This window comes from Oscarella lobularis, chromosome 15 (assembly GCF_947507565.1).
Source record: "Oscarella lobularis chromosome 15, ooOscLobu1.1, whole genome shotgun sequence".
NCBI lineage: Eukaryota > Metazoa > Porifera > Homoscleromorpha > Homosclerophorida > Oscarellidae > Oscarella > Oscarella lobularis.
Window position 1 is genome coordinate 1,836,928 of NC_089189.1, and position 18,039 is coordinate 1,854,966.

The following is an 18,039-nucleotide window of genomic DNA, read 5'->3' on the forward strand; positions in this document are numbered from 1 at the left end:
GACAAAATCACAAAAAAACGTAAAGCTTTTAGCATACAAAGGAGAGGAGATGCCGTCGACCATCCTGGAAAGAGCTGATTCTCACGACGTGATCGAGTGAGCGAACTTCATCATCTTTTGTAAATTGCGTGAAGACAACTTTAGATCGGATAGGAAGACTCAGTCGTGCTCGATTCTCTCGATGCAAGCGGATACGGAGAGAACGAAGCAGACAGTCGCCGATACGGGAACAGATGTTTACGCAAAAACATCCCGTATAACTCTAGAACATAGCCCAACCCAACCAGTAGCCTCGCGTTGCCAGGCCCTTCTCCCTGATCTCCCGTATAAACACGGGAGGGGAGAAGGGCCTGGTACCACTGGTCTAGTCTGGTTAACCAGACCCTTGCGCGCGTTACCGCTGGCGAAAGGGTCTGGTTTACCAGACTACCACTGGTCTGCGTCATAGGTCACGAGGACCACCCTTTCGTGGGTGCGGTCCATCGTCTTCTAATGCAATTACACACGTCGCGTTCCATTGGCCTACAACTTCACTGTACAGTAGTGCAGAACGTTCGTCAGCGAAGCAGAGGAGGCACCAGGAAGCAGACTGGCTTTCCCCCGTTAGTGGGGAGGCGTACGACGACATCGTCGCCCTCCATAACGGCGAAAATGGCTTCTTTTTGTCCCGGCAAGAGCCGATCAAACCGATAATGGTTTTCAAGATCGGGACCACTGCCGCTGAGCACAAGAATTTGAATGGCGCGCTCCTTTCACCTTAGTGCGCGAAGAGGTGTGTAATTGCATTAGAAGACGATGGACCGCACCCACGAAAGGGTGGTCCTCGTGACCTATGACGCAGACCAGTGGTACCAGGCCCCTCTCCCCTCCCGTGTTTATACGGGAGATCAGGGAGAAGGGCCTGGCAACGCGAGGCTACCCAACCAGAATCCCAACCATAGATAAAATTTTATCTAAGGACCAACAGTGCGTCCTCGTACCGCTGCACAAGCGCAAGAAAAGGCAGAAAACCTATTTTTGCTCTCCAAATCAAATACTTTTAGTTAGCTTTCAAGCCTCTGACACAATGCTCTTTTCGAGGTTTGCCTTTTCCATCTCATGTAAGATTATAAAACAATATATCTAGAAAACAGCCACTGACAATGCAATTATAGTTTTAACTTTCAGTGTCCGTGAAATTGCTGCAACAGTTGAAGATTACGTTGGCACGTTTTCTAAAAAACGACTGTTATCAAACAAAAACGGTTAATTAGAGATTTAAAATCTCTAAATTACCCACCCACTGAGCAAGCTTCTTTTCTCTGTTTCTTTTTTTCCCTACTTCGCGAAAAGCCCCTACCATTGAGAGAACGCTGTCAAACTCAGCGGGAAGGAAAAGCACGGGCGAAAAAAAGAAACAAGAAGATTCCAAATCACGCGAGGTTTCTAAAGAAGAACTCTTCAAATTTTCGACAAACTTCTTAAGTTCATTCATTTCTAAAAGTAGATTTGTTTTAATTAAATAATACAGTAGCCCTTATCACTAAACCGTTACCCCTAAACTCTTTCCTAAGCCAAACAATAAGATTTCTTCCCTCGCAAAACGAATGGAGTAGACCAATTTCCTTAAACCGGGTCATACTTTGATTCTTAAACTGTTTGAGCAGAATAAGTCGAGAAGCGTCAGGCTGACTGAAACAACGCATTTTTTTTCTAGTATTAGTCCATTCCTAAGAGAAAGAACAAGAATTCATCAAAAACACTAAAAATCGGACAAAGTACCATCAGGGGTTCTCTAAAGGATTGTTGACTCCCAACTTTCTCAGAGGCGTTTAAGGTATCGAAAAGCCGATTAAAGGCGAGAAGGTGTTTATCAAATGTCATCAGCTCCAGGTAGCTTTCTATTTCCTCGGACAATTTTCTAGATTCCTTGCGTGCTTCTTCAGCTCGCCAGATACTATGACCTTTGTACAAACTCTCCATCAGTAAAAAAGTAAACATTTCATCTTCAAGATCGTTTCTCTTCAGAAAAGGCTTATAGTTGCAGAAAAGTCTTCTGAGGGAGCTTGGGCCCATAAACTCGTTGAGAGCAGTGCTTATTGCCGACATTCCAAAATCTTCATAAAACGATTCAATGTCAATAGTTTGGTTGAAAGCCTCTCTATAGGAAATTGACTCGCGAGGCTGAGGTGAAACAGATTGCTCAAAAACTTGGCAGCGACTCAGTCTGGAACGCCAGATTTTGGCTAGCAAAGCACTGAAATTCAGTCTATGAAGGCAAACAATCCACTGCACGAGAAACTTCGTAGGATCAAAGAAAGCAAGAATCCATTGCTTCCTGTCACCATTTTCACAGACAACACCACAATATTTACAATTGGAGAGATGGTTCTTCTCCACTGGTTCATCTATTAATTTCTTACTGAAAAAAATATTTCGTAGACAAATGCGTATACCTGCGTCACGAAAAAGCCGAAGAATAAGAATTTGAATAATTTGCTTCCGAAGTTCTGCTGTGCGTTCACCGCATTCCAACGTTTTCCTATTTTGAACTACAGATAAAGCTTCTCCTTCAGTGCCAAAGGAGATCTCTACAGTTAAATTGTCTTGAAGCCGTTCAATAGATTTCTTCAAACTTGAGACAGCTCTTTCTATCATCTTAAGAGCGGGCAAATGCACACTCCTTTTAGATTCTTGCAAAGACGTTTCACTTTTAGGAGTATTTTTCAGACAACTGATCTCCCAGGAATTCTGCAATAAAAAGCTCGTCTCTTCAAAACGGCTCTTCCCAACGTAGATTACAAAATCTGGCATCACTTGGTCGTCAAAGCCAGTGAGGAAAGTCTTTAGAGGCAGCTCTGTAGTAGTAATCTTGTGTAAAAATAATTAAAACAAAAGAAAAGGCCACAAAAGTGCTAAGACTTGCTTTTTTGTTTAGAAAATCAAGGCACAATTTCTCAAGTTCTTTGACAAAGTAAGAATGAAAATTATCAGGTGCAGACAAAGAGAGAATTTTCAAAAGAAATCCAAACCTCATCTATTGGACAAAAAAAGGCAATGACGTACCTGTAGCAAAACAACAAGCTGCAGTTCTTACCTTAAGCAGAATTTTAGTGACCAATGGTCCGACGCATTTGTTTCCAAACTTCATGAGAAGCGACGCTGCCTAAATGACAAAAACTACAAGTTGTTAGAAAAATAGATTTGGTCAAACTTTTAAAACTTCACACGTCGAGCTGACATCTATGTTTTCCAAGAAATCGTGCGTACTTTTAAGAAACGACGCGAATCTTTCTACTGTATCCTCTGTTGCTTTTTCGGCTAATTCTAAATGACTTGCTTCGTCAAGATCTTTTGATGTTAACTGCTTCAGATGCTGAATGGCTAGGCTGATGAAGCCTCCATAATCTTTGGCAGCAATACATGTTTGCAAAATCTCTCTAACAGCAGTAAAAGAGAAAGTGAGACTTGACAGAATCTCATCACTATACGCAACGCCAAGGTTAGACGTTGAAAGAGCTTGTTTGAAATCTACCTTGTGCAGTCAGAAAAGTACTCATCGCAACGATCGGACAGCGAAGATAAAAGAGGTTGTAAATCCGATACCTGCAAAGAACGCACAAAACATCAGCCTTAATTTCAAGCAGTACAAAGAAGAACCTTAACGGAGTTGTCGCATTTGAGCCGCCTTGCCAGAGCAACAGTTGCAAGTCCTGGAGAATCGAAATGACATAGAAGATGCTTCGCTTCGGATAAAGGTCCCACAAACAAAAGACTTCTGACAAAACGATCGTCGATTTCAAACATATCGTGGCACTCAGCGACTCTTTGATAAAAAAACTTTCCACCCTCCCTTCAAACATTACAAAGTCTCTCATGGGAGAAATAAAAGCCTCAATCAATTTTACCTTGAACAATATAACGACTCACTCCATTCTTTTCGTAGAAACTCAAAATCATTTTTCCAAAATAAATCAACGCCCCACCAAACATAGATGTTCGCTTCTTCCTCTGCTATGGATTCAGTTGGTTCTGACAATAAGTGCATCAAGGGCAGTGCAAATGCCCAAGCGAAATTTTGTGCATTTTCAGACACTGAAAAAGAACTAGGCCAGTATTCGGACTTCAGGCAGCTTGAGACAAGCTCAACTACAGTTCGCAAAACATGACTAAACATTGTAACTATTGAGTAGACTACACGTCTATTTATTGACAAATTACGCACCTTTTGTCTCTAAAAGAATTCAAAAGACCATGACACACGTGATTTCTCGTATCGCCATCAACTTTCAAATTAAGCAAAATTTGATTTCTAAGATATTGATCCAAAGGAGAGCTTTTGCAAAGAAGCATGGCCAAGGAAAGGGCGGACGTCAAACGATTGAGCTTAATCGTCAAAATAGATAAAGTCACGTCCTGCCACTTTGCTATATTAATATCCGCAATCGTAGTTACAACCTAAGAAAACCCGGAGAAAGCTTGACATTTTTGATAATAACGGTAACCGAACGTACTTTCTGTAAGCAAGCATCTTTATTGATCAACCGCATAATGAGGCTGGGATGTTTAGCGTCAAGGACGCTAACAGACAATAAACAAAGCGTGGTTTCAACTGCTGAGTCGATTATATCTTCAACGTTATCAGCTCCTTCAGTAGAGCCACAGAAGTGCAACGTTTCCAGCGATGGAAAAAGCAAAAGCAATGCTCCGACAACATTTTCAAAGCGACACGCCAGATGCCGGTAGTAACGCTCACCAGAGCCACTGAAATCTGATGCTAGGAAATATGAGTCAACCAAATCAAGACATTCTGAAAAGAGCACAAAATCTCTTAAAACAATTCCAAGTTGCAAAAATACCCCACCTTTTCTATCAAAGTCAAGAATGCGATACAAATCTCTTTCAGGAAACCCTCCATTAAATGAAAATTCATGTATTTTCTCACTCTCATAAGACACCTCATATCGATAGGGAATCTCCCGATCCGCCAATAATGACAACGGAATGACAACCCGGCCGACAAATAAAGAAGACAGGTAAAGCTGACCAGAGGAAACGTAATGCTCCTTAATTAATTAATAAAAGTTGGCAAGAAAACAACGTTAGAAAACAGACGCAATATGCTTACTGTGGACTTTTCAAATGTTAGCTGCGTGTTGCTTTCTTCGCCTTTAAAGGTAACTGAAACAAATGGCCTTTTATTGCGACGGCTAGAAGATGTTAGAATGCATCTAAACTCCACGACTCTCTGGTTCAGAGGCGCCGGGCAGTCATTCTCTCTAAGAAACTTCCTTTTACTTTGCTGCTACAGAGGCAGCTAGCAGTACGCGTGCACAACATCATATAAATACCTGAAGTCCAGCTCAGAAACTAGAAAAGAAAGAACACAATATCACTGAATGCTTAGTTAGAGCTATGAACTTATTTTGATGTTTGTTATTCAGTACTAAAAGCAGTTCTAAATAGCGGCATGAATGCATGCATGCATTTATGTATGCACTCACGTAGTACACTAAGTACTAGAATACAGTCACCTCCCTTGATACCGTTATACGGGATCAAGGGGAGAAAGTCCAGTGACAGGCTGATTGCTGATTTATCCGACCACGTTTGTTTCGCGCAAAATTAGTACTGGAGTCGGTCTACCGGATAAGTATAGCAGAAGTATACACAGAATTTACTTTTGTTTTAAGTTACGTGTCGGATATTATCATAGATCTAAATCAAGTCCGGATAAGCCAGGCATGTATTAAGTGAAACTGAAGGTAAGAAACCCAGTTTATAACTGCATGTCTTAGAAACTTTCCTTCTTTAATTAAATTAAAAAACTGTGTTCTCACTGCTCACCAACGTGTACTCGTATTTACTCACCTTTTACTTGAATGATCTCTAATTGCTTAACGCAATCTAAAAAAACTCAAATAGCGTATGGAATTTTGGGTGAGTGCATGTAGCACCCTCAACGGAAGGTCTGTCTGCTGGAGCAATAGAGCAACAACTCCTTTGAAGATTAGCAAACTCTTGCGGCTGGTCTTTCAATTTTCGCTGATACAGAACAATTGAGGAGACCATCAAAAAGTTAGAAGCTCTTTCTGTGAAGTGGAGTAAAAGATAAGGCATTGCTTATAGGTTTCGTCACGTTCAAACCTGTTATCAAAGTCTTGTTACTCAGTTCCCATAGCATGATTCCAAAACTAAAGCAAAACATGTTCGAACACATATGCATGCGAGAACTGTAGGGTTAGAACCTATAAACATCGCTTTCTTTAGAAGCGCTTCTGCCCTCACGTATTTCCGGTGCACGGTAATTAGGAGTTCCTACGAAAGCGCCGTCAGCGTCGTCTTCTCGTTCACAAGAGCTTTGCAATCGCGATAAGCCAAAATCAGTCACCTATGTGCCGAAATCTCGATAATATAAAATAAAACGTGAAAAAATTAGAAACGCACCTTGCAAATTAGCACGCTGTTTCGCTCTGCTGTAAGAACGTTGCCTGGTTTCAAGTCGCAGTGAACAAATCCGCAGTGGTGCAAATGTTGAATGCCTTTTGAAATTTGGCTTGCAATGTCTAGACGATTGTACCAAGGCTTCAAAATTTTATCAGAAAAAAGCTCTTCAAGACTTTTCCCATCAACCAACTCCAGAAGAAGCACAAGAGAAGAAATGCATACCCCGACCATTGCCACAATGTGAGGATGTTTGCCAATGCGGCAATAGACAAGGCATTCCCGTTCAAAGTAATGAAGCGTGCTAGAAAGAGAAAAACACTTTAAACACACGAACAGCTAAGTTCAAAATGAGAAAACGAAATTCTTTGTAGTACATAATTTAAAGTGAGAACAAAATAATTTCATAGCCTTCCACGTTACACAAAATAACGCTTTCGGGTTGCAGATTACAATTGCTGTAAAAGACAAGTACAATACCTAAAAATATACGATAATAGGCTCTATAGCTCTAATTTTGATAATCCCAAACCCGAATGTACGTAAAAACACGGCATTACTTGTAAACGTACCTTTTCTGTTCTTGACTTGCAAAAACCTTAGCAGCAACTGCTTTGGAATTTTCTCCAAGAAGTTTAGCAGCATAAACTTCTGAAAACCTACCGCTACCTAGTAAATCCCCCTCAGACAATGTAAACTCGTTCCTTGACAATAGCTGCACTTGCGAAGACATTATGGTGTCTATATAAAAAGTCAGAGAGAAAATAAAGCAGGAAAAATCTTTGAGAAAGTTTGCATGCAGCTGTGCATTGCATGTGACATTTTTTCCTGGTTAGAACTGGCCACTAAACAAAAGCACTCACGCTGTGAAACTTACGTGTGCAAAGACCATGCATCTAGCAATTTTTACACTTTTTAAGGCAAAACAACTTTTCTGTACGGTATATAGATATCAAATATATGCTAATTTAATGCAAATGCATATAAAAGGTGGAGCATGCACGTATGAGACCGCAACCTAGCTATTCCGAAAGAGATGGCGAGCATAGGGATGACGCATCATGCACACAGTAGCGAAAACAAAAACAAGCTAGGTCTCGCTCTTCAACGTTGCGCGATCGGTGAAACTGGAGATGTGACGTGACTGAAGGCATTAACGAAAAGCCGTGATAGAAGCCATGCTAAAGCTTTAGTTCAGCTAAGGAAAATGTACATAGATACATATAGAGTGAGCGCAAACCCGTTAGATGAGGTAGGAACGGGTTACTCTTTACACAATTGCTCCTATACCAGCCTTATTTGCTATTCCGTATGCAACTTAGTACTTCTGCACGTTCTACACTGCCACGGCATTAAAAATACAGAGAATACCTTTATTTCTAAAGAGAAACTTTATCAGCTTAGGCAATGACGCATTAGAGGACGCCTCACCCGTATGTACGCGATCCCACGCACCTCATGCATATGGGCGTCGCAATAAAGAAGACGACTGTAAAAATTTCCTCTCAAGTCCAGCTCCTAACATAAAACTCAACGCTCTCAAATCACCTCTAGTCATGATCGGATTTCAAATGGGACTCATTTGAACAATTTGGTCCTATTACATCATCCGATACAACGTCATTTCCAAGTGCACGAGATTTGGGACTGTGACTAACCGAGCTCTGTCTCTAGCAAGAATATCGTGTTTGAGAAACACGTGGTGGATATTGCTCGTATGCTATCCGGCCCTATAAACCGTGGACGTGCTTTCGTCTCTGTTTATCTTCTGACGAAAGCAGTGACTCTTGGAAGTGGTTGCTCAAAAGCGACCTGAGTTTGGAATGCAATTACGAGTCTTAGTGGAAAGGGATCTGGATCACTTGCTGGGCTTTATACAGTTACGTTCTGGCTCTGCCCATTCTACTTTTTATTGGGCTGTTCTACAGAAGAAAACAGCAAGTGGCAGCAAGAAATGACGAAGACCCAAACCACATGCAAATTCGATGCTATGTGAAACCGGTACCGTTCAAGATCAATTTAGTGAAGTCACTCTACTTTCTCCACGAGAGTTACAAGAAGAAATTTTGGTTTTGAGAGATTACGGAAATTCTGCTTAAAAATCTACTCACATGCGGTATACAGTTCTTCGGGGAGAAGAGTCGCTGCCCTACTAGCGAACGTCTTTCTCCTATTACACGCCCATTGAGACCTCTCAAAAGGAAAGGAGATCATTGGCTGCAACTGATCTCATTAGCCGTCATTTCGCTTAATCTTACGGTCGGAACTCTTATGGCTAGTCGTATCGCGAAGAGACGTACGACAATTCGAAAGATCAAAGCATTTTCTCTATCATCGTTTTGGTGATCAACGGCCTATTCGTTCTATACGTACTAGGTTAGTTTCCTTGACATGTTAGAGTATTGCTATTCCGCTTTCATGTACTCTTTATAGACAGGCTTGTTTTTTTATTCTGTCATCGTAGCTGTGCGGGACGTTATAGGAAGAAACAAAGAAAGGTCTCCTTGATTCCTTTACTTGCCGAACTATTCGATTCGATGGAACTGCTTCAGCCAACAAGTGAATCTCAACAAAGGGTATATGTATATATAGATCAAGATGAAAATATTGATTCGCCATTTACTTTGATAGGTAGATGCGCACGCTTTGGCGAATTATCTCGCACAGTGCATGACTATTATAGAACACCGGGGTGAAGAGGGTTTAGCTAAGACAACTGACTCTCGTCAATAATACAATAGCATTACAGCTGATTACGTCTCTTACTAACGCTAAGGGATACTATGGGTTGGATGTTAATTTTGGTAAACATAAATAAGACATGGAAAATACTTAAATAATATTATGAATGTCATATTGACTCAAACCTGGATGTGGCACCGGCTTGGCTCATCAGCCTTCACTGCAAGACAGCTCGGCTACTACCTACGCTCTAGACGCGGATGTGACACTGCATGAAATCATTCTCTATGAACGCTGCAGAGAGCTTCCCACCCTTCCCTATATAAGTTCTCGCCTACTCCACTGGGACCCCCTTTGTGGGATGCGACAAGCTTCGCAGAGATTCAGATTCTTGTTCAAAGCGTCTCCTCGAAGACACGTATTTAGAAAATTCGAATATATCTAGCAAAGACAAGCTCTCCAACCTTCGCGCATGACTCTCAACACTGCAGACAGAGCTAGAATGGCATAAAAAACACGAAATACTTTTACCGTAGGAGGTAGGATACAGGCCAAGTGGCCTTACGCGGCCTCGAGCTAGAGGCTCGTCGTACGAGTGCCGAAAGGAAGGCGCAGAGCCACCGCATAAAGAGTTCGGTTCGTCTTCAATGCGAAGACGTATCTAAACCTAAATCGGACCACTTAGGAGTCTGCTCTGCTGCGCAGCAAAAGGAGAGGAGCGTCTTACGCCCAACTAACGGACGAGAGAGGCATTTGCCTCCAGAAACTTCGGATTCCTTTCCGCGAGTTCGAGTGACTCACCCGGATGTCTACGACAAACCCGGCAGAACGACTGCAGCGAAGACTCTAACGAAGCATAGATTCTCAACTCGATTTTTCGTACTCGAAGACTATTTTCCGACGTGAGAACGAAGGTAGCTAAGAAAAACGACTCTCTGGTGTGTACCCGCTATCAACAAGGGCAGGCTCTCTGTCATCGGCGCTAAGCGGTGAGTCTGACTACCACACACGAGCCTAACGGAACAGTTTTTTCTCGCCAGTCTTTCTTGCCCTATAATTTCCCGTAGCCCACTTTGGAATATGTCCACTTTATCACGATTCTTAGGCACCCAATTAATACAGTATATAGCTAAGCTACCACTTGTATCCGGAACTACCCGAGGCTACTTTGACCACTAATGCGACAACGGGACCGTATTCCTGTCGATACGTTATTATATCGAGCATGTGACAAAGGAGAATTTTTTGAGACAGTGAACTGAGATGCTAAAAAACGATTCTTCAAATAAATGCACTAAGTTACATTAGTTTGACAACTCTACGGGCTACAACGTTTGGTGCAGGTAAAATTAGGTTCAAAATCGTTATTCACCACATCATTTAAATACTTTCTAAAGATTTGAAGAGCATAAATATAGCTATCAATGCAGTAGACTTTGAAATTCAAAGAGATGAGGTTTCCTATTTGAGACCGTTCTTCATTATGGTGCATAAAACCGCACCTGAGCGGTTTTGTTCATTTTCCAGCCTTTTTCTTAGTCCACGTGTGTTTCAATAGCGCGCTAAGTTAACGTCATTAAAAAGTCACGAGTGTACAGTGAGTACGTAAGTGAGTAGAGGTGTGAGTAAGCAATCTCACTCTCAAGCAAATACTAGACACAGCGTTTACCTTTCTCCGCTGTTCCCTCTGTTCCTTTCTGGAAACTCAACGAAGAGTCTTTTCATCCAAGTCTGAGGCGCTAAATCTCATTTGAGTCAAATCAGCAATGGCCATCGCTGCGTCACCTGAGCCTCGATGTGATCACGAGAGTGCGTTGATCGGCGATGAACTGTATCTCTTCGGCGGCACTAGCGTGAAGAGAAACTTCCTCCCGCGAGATGAGATCTGGTCTTGCAACATCCGAGTGGGGAGGAAATGGATTCGCCACTTCGCCAAAGGAAAGGATATTCCTCCTCCCTGTGAAGGAGCGCAATGCGTGGTCATCAATGGGATCATCTATTCGTACGGGGGAAGGAAGAAAGACAGAACTGATTTAGGAGAAGTGTTTGGCTTAGACCCAGAGAAGATGAAATGGATCCAAGTAGCCACGCCTACTCATGGAAAAAAACCATGGGAACGCTATCAAGCTTGTTTGTGGGCCATTGGAGGAAGATTAATCATGTTCGGAGGAGGAAGCTGGGATTTTCCTGAAGATCGCCTTCAATCAGGAGCGTGCTATGATTGGTGGGTAAATAACGAAATCTTTGAATTTGTATTTGAAGGGGGAAAAGAAAAAGGTAGCCTGCATAAAATTTCAGAAAAATTCTTTAGTGTTGATGATGGACTAGGTCATTGGATGGATGTTGATTTAAGTGGAACAAGACCTGCAGGTCGCCGTAATTCGGGAACGGAAACAATTGATCAATATCGAGGATTACTTCATGGAGGATATGATAGAAATAGGTTCTTTAATGAGGCATTTGTGATTGATTTGAAAGAACAAGTACGTTTCAGTAATGTTTGACAATATTTAATAACTTTCTGTAGGCGTGGATTTGCCTTGATTTTCTTCCAAAACCGTCTGCTCGATCTCATCACAGAGTTTGTCGATTGTCCAAAAAAGGATTCCAAGAAAGGACTTGCTTTCTTCTTGTTGGCGGATACAGCCCTGACAAATTTTCAGACTACGTCTACCTTATTGACTTCGACAAAGAACGATCTTACCTGGTACATCTATTTGATATTTCATAAAATTGTGAATGACTTCATTATTAGTTGCACTTGAACCCGGAAAGAGCTCCTATTCATCTACATACCCTTCATTGTGCAGAGAATGAAGATGGATCTAGTCAGATCATTATATGTGGTGGTCAAGACTGGGACGATAACGTGAAAGAAGTTCTTATGATATACACCATTGGTACTGATAAGATGTTTGAAAGATATTTAACCTATTTTTGTATTTTGTAGGCCCATCAGACGTGCAAATTGAGTCTCAGATACTGCTTTCGAACGAACTGTTAACAAAAATGCGCGAAAGTGATTTGCAATCAATTCAGAAACTTCAAGGGGATTTAGAAGAAAAGAGGTGCTTATTTCTAAAATTCTATTTGGAGATAAAAACACACTTTGTAGAATAAAAGTTCTTGAAGTTCGAGAAGAGAGGTATGTACTGAAAATGAATGAGCAACGATTCTTCTTCTAGTTAAGTTTCACGTGATCACTGTGTTTCTAGAATCCAGTTTGCGGAAAAATGCAATATTCTGGAAAGAGAGAGCAGGCGAGCTGAAGAAGAAAAGATCCGTCTCACAGAACAAATTGCTGAGCTACGGTAAAACAATTGGAAACGTGGAATCTTCTGTCACATAATAGAAACTGCAGGAGGCAATGCCTAGTTTTAGAGGAGCAAAAAGGAAAAAACGAACAAGAAAAGATGCGTCTTGCAGAAGAAATGACTGACCTGCGGTAAAGCAATCTGTGTAAGATTCTTCAGATAAGTATCAAGGCCTCTTCAGACACACATGTCGTGAGCTTGAGACGTCAATGGGTAACAAAGCTGACGCTTTCGAAGTTCAAACGTAAACCATAATTTGTGTAATCTCCTGCAAATAATATTTTCTCTAGGAGGGAGCTTAATGAAGCACAAGAGAGCCTTGAGCAATTTAGGAATGGGCTCAGCATTCGTTCAGCTCAAGTTTGCCTCACTGATGAAAAACTTGGTTCTGGAGCATATGCCGGTAGGCAATGATATGCCCTAGTTAATTAATTAAATAAAACATTATCTTCGCGACTTTAGACGTAATTATTGGTCGTTGGCATGGAATTCCAGTTGCTATAAAAAAATTCCACGCTCTTATCACAACCCCAAGAACGATACCGACATTTCAAAGGGAAGTTCTTACAGCAAGTCGACTCCATCATCCCAACATCATCCGCGTGTGTGGTGCTGTAATGGAGGTGGGAATTCCCTTTCAAATTCTTTCCGAATTGCTTGAGGGATCAGTGAGCGAGGTCATTGATGCAGCTCACTCATCTCAAACCTATCTCTCCCAATACGAGCAGCTCTCTATTGCCGTCGAGATGGCGTCAGCTATTACTTATCTTCACGAGCTTCGTCCTTCTCCTTACGTTCATGGAGATATTCGTCCAACAAACGTGTTGGTGACGAGAGATATGAGAGTGAAAGTAGCTGATTTGGGAGCCACCCATGTGGTGGAGAGTTCCAAATCAGCGGGGCCTCTCAGTCCCCAATATCTCGCTCCTGAACGAAAACTACCCAAGGAGGCACACAACTCGTTGCCTAGTGACGTATACAGTCTAGGTGTTTCTCTCATGGAGATTTTCACCGGGGAGGGGCCTGTCCCGGAAGAGAGGAACAGACAGCTGGCACTTTTGAAATGTCGCCATCGCCTGCACATGATCTGCTCAAGGATGATTTCTAGTGATAAAGAGATTGAATGTAGGCCTTCGACTTCAGACTGCTCGGCAGCTTTATTACGGGAAAAGGAGGACGTCGTTGAGAACGGGTGTCTTGAGTTGAAGAGAACGGTCAAAGGGAAATTTAAAGGAAAGGGAGAAAATCGGCGTCACAAAGTTGTTCTCTCAGATTATTTTCATTTGTAAACTCAACGCACTCGTAACTGATAACGATTTCCAGACTTTCTCCAGTCTCAATGAATTAATTGGTTTTCCAAAACTAGACGTTTCTCTTGTCGCATAGTGAGTAGGTGCATGATATGTCGCAATTGTTGAGAGGTATATATGCACGTTGGTGGGACGTATGATTTTGCACTCTTCCTATAAAGTGAACAATAAAAACAAGGTAGGTGTGTTCAATAATTTACCTCAGAAAGGGTCGAATTGAAAAGAGTCGAATTGAAAAGAGGCGAATTCAAAAGGCCAAAACGTTTGTTCCTGTCGATGCAAGCGGATCCGCACTTGTTCTTTTCCGAGTCCACATTCCGAAGAGCCCATCGACATTTGACGTTGTCGAAATCGGAATCGGCGTTTAGAATCATCAGTCGGTACTCGCAACCAAGTCTGGCAGTCAGTAATGGAACCATGGCGGCGAAGGGATTTGATTGATCTCCCCGAGATTGACGACGCCCGCTGGGCGCGAGACAAATGATATCCGCGATTGAAATCGAATGCTTTCTTCAAAAGTGTTCAGCGTTTCGGTCCAACAGCAGTCGAGATTCCTATGTATAGGAAGGAAGAGTCATATCCGTATATCCTATATATCTACCTCCTCTGGAGGGGATAGAGAGAGTGGGGAGCAAGGGGCAGGGAGGGGGTTCAGCGGGGAGGCGGGCTTGCGCTATATACAACTACAAGGTGTATGTTCATCGCATCTACGTGCTACAATACGTAAAAGAAGTGAACGGCACCACAATGAAGAGGACTAGCTTGCTGAACTCGCTGCTTTCGGCTCAGGAGAGTTATCAGTCGTCATCACTCCTTTTGACGTACTCTTCTTGTATTGCTCTTCTGCTAAAACCCGATATCTCACAGGCGTTTAGCAGCGCTCTAACATTTCCGGCATTCTTTAGTGGACTATTCTTCCAGCTGTCGAGGATGCTCATTAATCTGACAAAGTTTTTGTCTGTATCCTGTTTAATCTGTTTTATTTCTTTCTGATCCAGACCTAATTCCAATCCCACCACTTCCCAAGATGTTTGGCAAACTTCACAGATTGCGAGAAATAGCTGGTGGTTTGCCTCTGTAATAGATATACATGTAGAACCTGCAGTCAATCAAACAAAAAATATTTAATATCAGCCTAATGCCTTCTTCGCTCACCTTCTTCTTTCTCACAAACATCGACGTACCAGCTGTTTATTTTCTGAAAGTCTTCTTTTTTAAGTTGCAATCGTTTTTCGAATATGTTATACATTTTGGCGTCCTTAGGCGAGTACTCGTCCGTCTTATTCCAATTCGTAATTACCGGAATTCTCTTAAGATCGACATCCAAGCTTTCGTCGACACGTAGGGGTTTCACAAGTTGACAGCATATGCTATACTTGAAGCCTCGCATGCCTTGCAGGCATACAGCTCTCATGTGCGTGAATAGCTCTTCTCTGATTGAACTTAGGAAACCTGAGCTGCGTCTAGTTGAATCTCCTTCGTTTATGAAACCTACGGTCAAAGCGATCCATTTTCCTCGCCTGTGATACAGCAGTTCAACTTCAACTGAAAGACAAACTTCAGGATTTCCATTTCTGATACTACTCAAATGTTTGCTTACCTTCAACAGATGTTGATTTGTCGTCTTGAGCGAGAAAGATGCATCGATGACGAGAGAGCTGCGGACGTTTCGGACAAGACTGTAGGAAACGAGTAACAAGGCGGAAAAATAACGATTCTGGGACAAATTTTAGTTCCGTTGGAACGATGGTGAGAGGACATGGAAGACCGGAAGAGTGTTCGTGATTTTCCCAAAGGGTACTAGACTCTTCGACGGACTCCTCGATGGACGTTCTCAGCATTGAAGGAACATAGAACTCGCCTGTTTCTGATCCTTCAACAGGTGTGACAATGTCAAGAAGTGTTAGAAGTCGTATAACGAGTCTGTTTTCTTCAAGCACCTCTGGGCTAATTTCAGTCGACGTTTGGCTGGCTGCGAGTTGGTTGTCAGAGGCGTGACTTCGCATTTGATTTAGACGATAGTCCAGTAGGTCTTTCGACATTATGCCTTTATCTTTTAGCGTTGTCCACTTTTGCAGCATATTGGGACCGGGTGTTTCCGCTGTTACAAACGCTGACAGCGCTTTTACTACCCACATGGGACTTGTGAGAACGTCGTCCTTCAAACCGTCCACTTCCGGATAATAGAGAATCGCTCCAACGTTGGCGAGATACTGGAGCGCAACCAAAACTTCATCACGGTCTCTAATGTCGCAGATGTCGGGATGCTGAGCAAGCAGAACTATTTCGTCTACTTTGGCGCAGACTGTTCCCATGTCTTGGCTCCACCGAAGTAGAAGCAGTTCAAGGTAGACCCATAATAAAGGCTGTTTGTTCCGTCGACTCCAGTAAGTCTTCGTCCTGCTGTCTACTCGCTTTCGAATTTCATTCACAGTTTGACAAGGAGAGGCGGAACCAGACACGGAATTGTCTATTAAAAAAATTCTTTGAGCAAAGTGAACAAACTCGCGGAAGTTGCCATCATCTCTCTTCTTCTCGTTCCCCTTTGGCAAAACGATATGTTTGACAAATTTACTGCCTTTGAGGAGGTCCTCTAAAAGGTTCCCTTGCATATTTAGCCATTGTTTTACAGTTTCTGCATTGGGAAACTCTCTTTTTTGCTGTCTAACACGTCACGGTGGGACCCAATAGCAAAGACAGGAGGAGGATCAACTTCTTCGTCTTCGCCCAGCCAATGTTTGTCTCTGTCCGTCTCTTCGTGGGCCGCAGCTATTGAGCCCAACCAATAGAGCGGAAAGTCCCCGTTTTTGCGGATCCATCCCAATGCCTCGCCTTCGACGCCATTAGATGCGCGAGAAGATTCTGCTTTATCAGACAACGACCTTGAAATGTCCATCACTACCATGTACATGTACAGACCAAATTTCCGGTTGTTTGGCATAAGCGCTGAATGAGTTGCCAAATAAACCTCCTGCCCACCCAAATCCCATATGTCGCGAATGCAGAAAGGCTGCGTGCTAAGATGCTCTTCACTCGGTTTAGCCTCGCGGAATCCTTCCAACAATCGCTTCTGATTTGCTGTTAGGGTTTTAGCTATCATGCCAACAGCTCTCAATTTGTCATTAAGTGGTTCTTCTCGACGAGTCAGCTTTACTTCCGGTGTTGCAGGGAGATGCTCTGCCATGTTAGAGCTGGGCTGCTCCGCAACGTCAGATGAGCCTTCCTTCAAGCTTGTAGGCAAATCCGACTGCTGCTTAATGCCGTAGCAAACTTTTGCTACAAGAGGATCTAAGTGGGTTCTTCGTTCGATGCTTTTCCAGCCGATAGCTGTTGCATGCGTCATTTCCAAGGCCGCTCCTTCCGTGCTGGCTTTTCCTTCCTCGAATGGTCTGTCTAGAAGAGAATCGACAAGACACGACTTTCCGGCTCCGTCTTGACCGACTACAGTGACACGACAGCGGTTCACTGCAACTGAGCCACGCTTTAGGGCGTTGTCATATATTTGCTGAAAGTGATCTTCGGTGTTTTCATCCCAAGATAATTCCGAGTCTCTAAACTTTTTATGAAATGATATGAGCATTGCTGTCGCTACTTCAATATTTTCAGTTGGAATTTGAAGCAATTGAGACAGTGTCGTTGACAGCTCTTCGCGTGCTTTCTCCATATCCAAGTTTCCCGTTAGACTTATTCCCAACAGGGGTTCTGGACGTGGTACGATTCCCCCGTACAAATAGACTACAGGCCTTCGGACGTCGACTGAAGGAACAAACTGATTAATAATTTCAAACGTGCCCTGTGGAAACGCGCCCTCAAGAATGGTGCGTACAACGTCATTACATTCGTTAGATCTCCACTTATTTATGAGGGTCCAATGAATTTCATTGACTACTAGCTGCTCCGTAAAACTAGGGTGTGTGGCAAAATATCGAAGAAAAAGACGCGTAGACCGTTGAACTGCGGCTCTAGTAATATATTCAAGCAAAATCAGTTCTTCCGGTACAGTTCCGAGAGCGCCGCAGAACGAATCGAAGCTTCCAGGTGGTTTTGATTTTAGAAGAGACATCATATTCCTAGCTACGTCCGATTTGCCGAGAGACTGATTTGAGCGCCGAAGTGTCTCGTACTGAACTTTGGTTAAGCAATCGATTGCAAAAGACGCTCAAGAAACTCGTCGCTAATAACAGCAGCAAGCAAAGGCACAACGCGACCCAAGACAGTACCGAGACATGACCATTTTGGATCTTCCATAGCGTGATTGGCTTTAAGAGGGTGCTGTACACCAGAGAGTCGCTCTTTAGATTCTTCCAAGG

At 42.7% G+C, this 18,039-nt stretch overlaps 3 protein-coding genes across 5 annotated transcripts; 1 reads left to right on the forward strand and 2 right to left on the reverse strand.

Annotated features, from left to right (window-relative positions):
• Positions 1–1,072: 1,072 nt before the first annotated feature.
• Positions 1,073–7,875, reverse strand: LOC136196044 (uncharacterized). Of its 3 annotated transcripts, none has more exons than XM_065985546.1 (23): positions 7,855–7,875; positions 6,996–7,802; positions 6,427–6,727; positions 6,228–6,370; positions 6,127–6,173; positions 5,937–6,071; positions 5,851–5,886; positions 5,331–5,349; positions 5,108–5,258; positions 4,844–5,045; positions 4,494–4,789; positions 4,205–4,437; positions 3,888–4,148; positions 3,640–3,832; positions 3,515–3,585; positions 3,194–3,464; positions 3,077–3,145; positions 2,906–3,016; positions 2,436–2,850; positions 1,762–2,387; positions 1,535–1,709; positions 1,280–1,476; positions 1,073–1,214 (listed from the first exon to the last, which is right to left on the reverse strand). In XM_065985546.1, the coding sequence occupies exons 2-23, from the start codon at positions 7,154–7,156 to the stop codon at positions 1,164–1,166; spliced, it is 4,164 nt and encodes a 1,387-aa protein (XP_065841618.1). In that variant the 5' UTR covers positions 7,157–7,802; positions 7,855–7,875; the 3' UTR covers positions 1,073–1,163. The 3 variants fall into 3 exon arrangements, with proteins under 3 accessions (XP_065841618.1, XP_065841619.1, XP_065841616.1); XM_065985547.1 differs by lacking the exon at positions 7,855–7,875 and having other exon boundaries at positions 2,436–2,730; positions 2,782–2,850; positions 6,996–7,805; XM_065985544.1 differs by lacking the exon at positions 7,855–7,875 and having other exon boundaries at positions 6,996–7,805.
• Positions 7,876–10,714: 2,839 nt separating this feature from the next.
• Positions 10,715–13,866, forward strand: LOC136195968 (uncharacterized). The gene is made up of 11 exons (XM_065985456.1): positions 10,715–11,382; positions 11,434–11,588; positions 11,633–11,812; positions 11,861–12,005; positions 12,056–12,173; positions 12,221–12,250; positions 12,321–12,416; positions 12,467–12,550; positions 12,601–12,663; positions 12,710–12,822; positions 12,882–13,866. Exons 1-11 carry the CDS (start codon positions 10,872–10,874, stop codon positions 13,706–13,708), a joined length of 2,322 nt encoding a protein of 773 aa, XP_065841528.1. The 5' UTR covers positions 10,715–10,871; the 3' UTR covers positions 13,709–13,866.
• A 499-nt stretch (positions 13,867–14,365) lies between these two features.
• LOC136195794 (uncharacterized) lies at positions 14,366–17,995 on the reverse strand. The gene is made up of 3 exons (XM_065985256.1): positions 15,330–17,995; positions 14,885–15,274; positions 14,366–14,828 (listed from the first exon to the last, which is right to left on the reverse strand). Exons 1-3 carry the CDS (start codon positions 16,339–16,341, stop codon positions 14,527–14,529), a joined length of 1,704 nt encoding a protein of 567 aa, XP_065841328.1. The 5' UTR covers positions 16,342–17,995; the 3' UTR covers positions 14,366–14,526.
• Between the last annotated feature and the right edge of the window lie 44 nt (positions 17,996–18,039).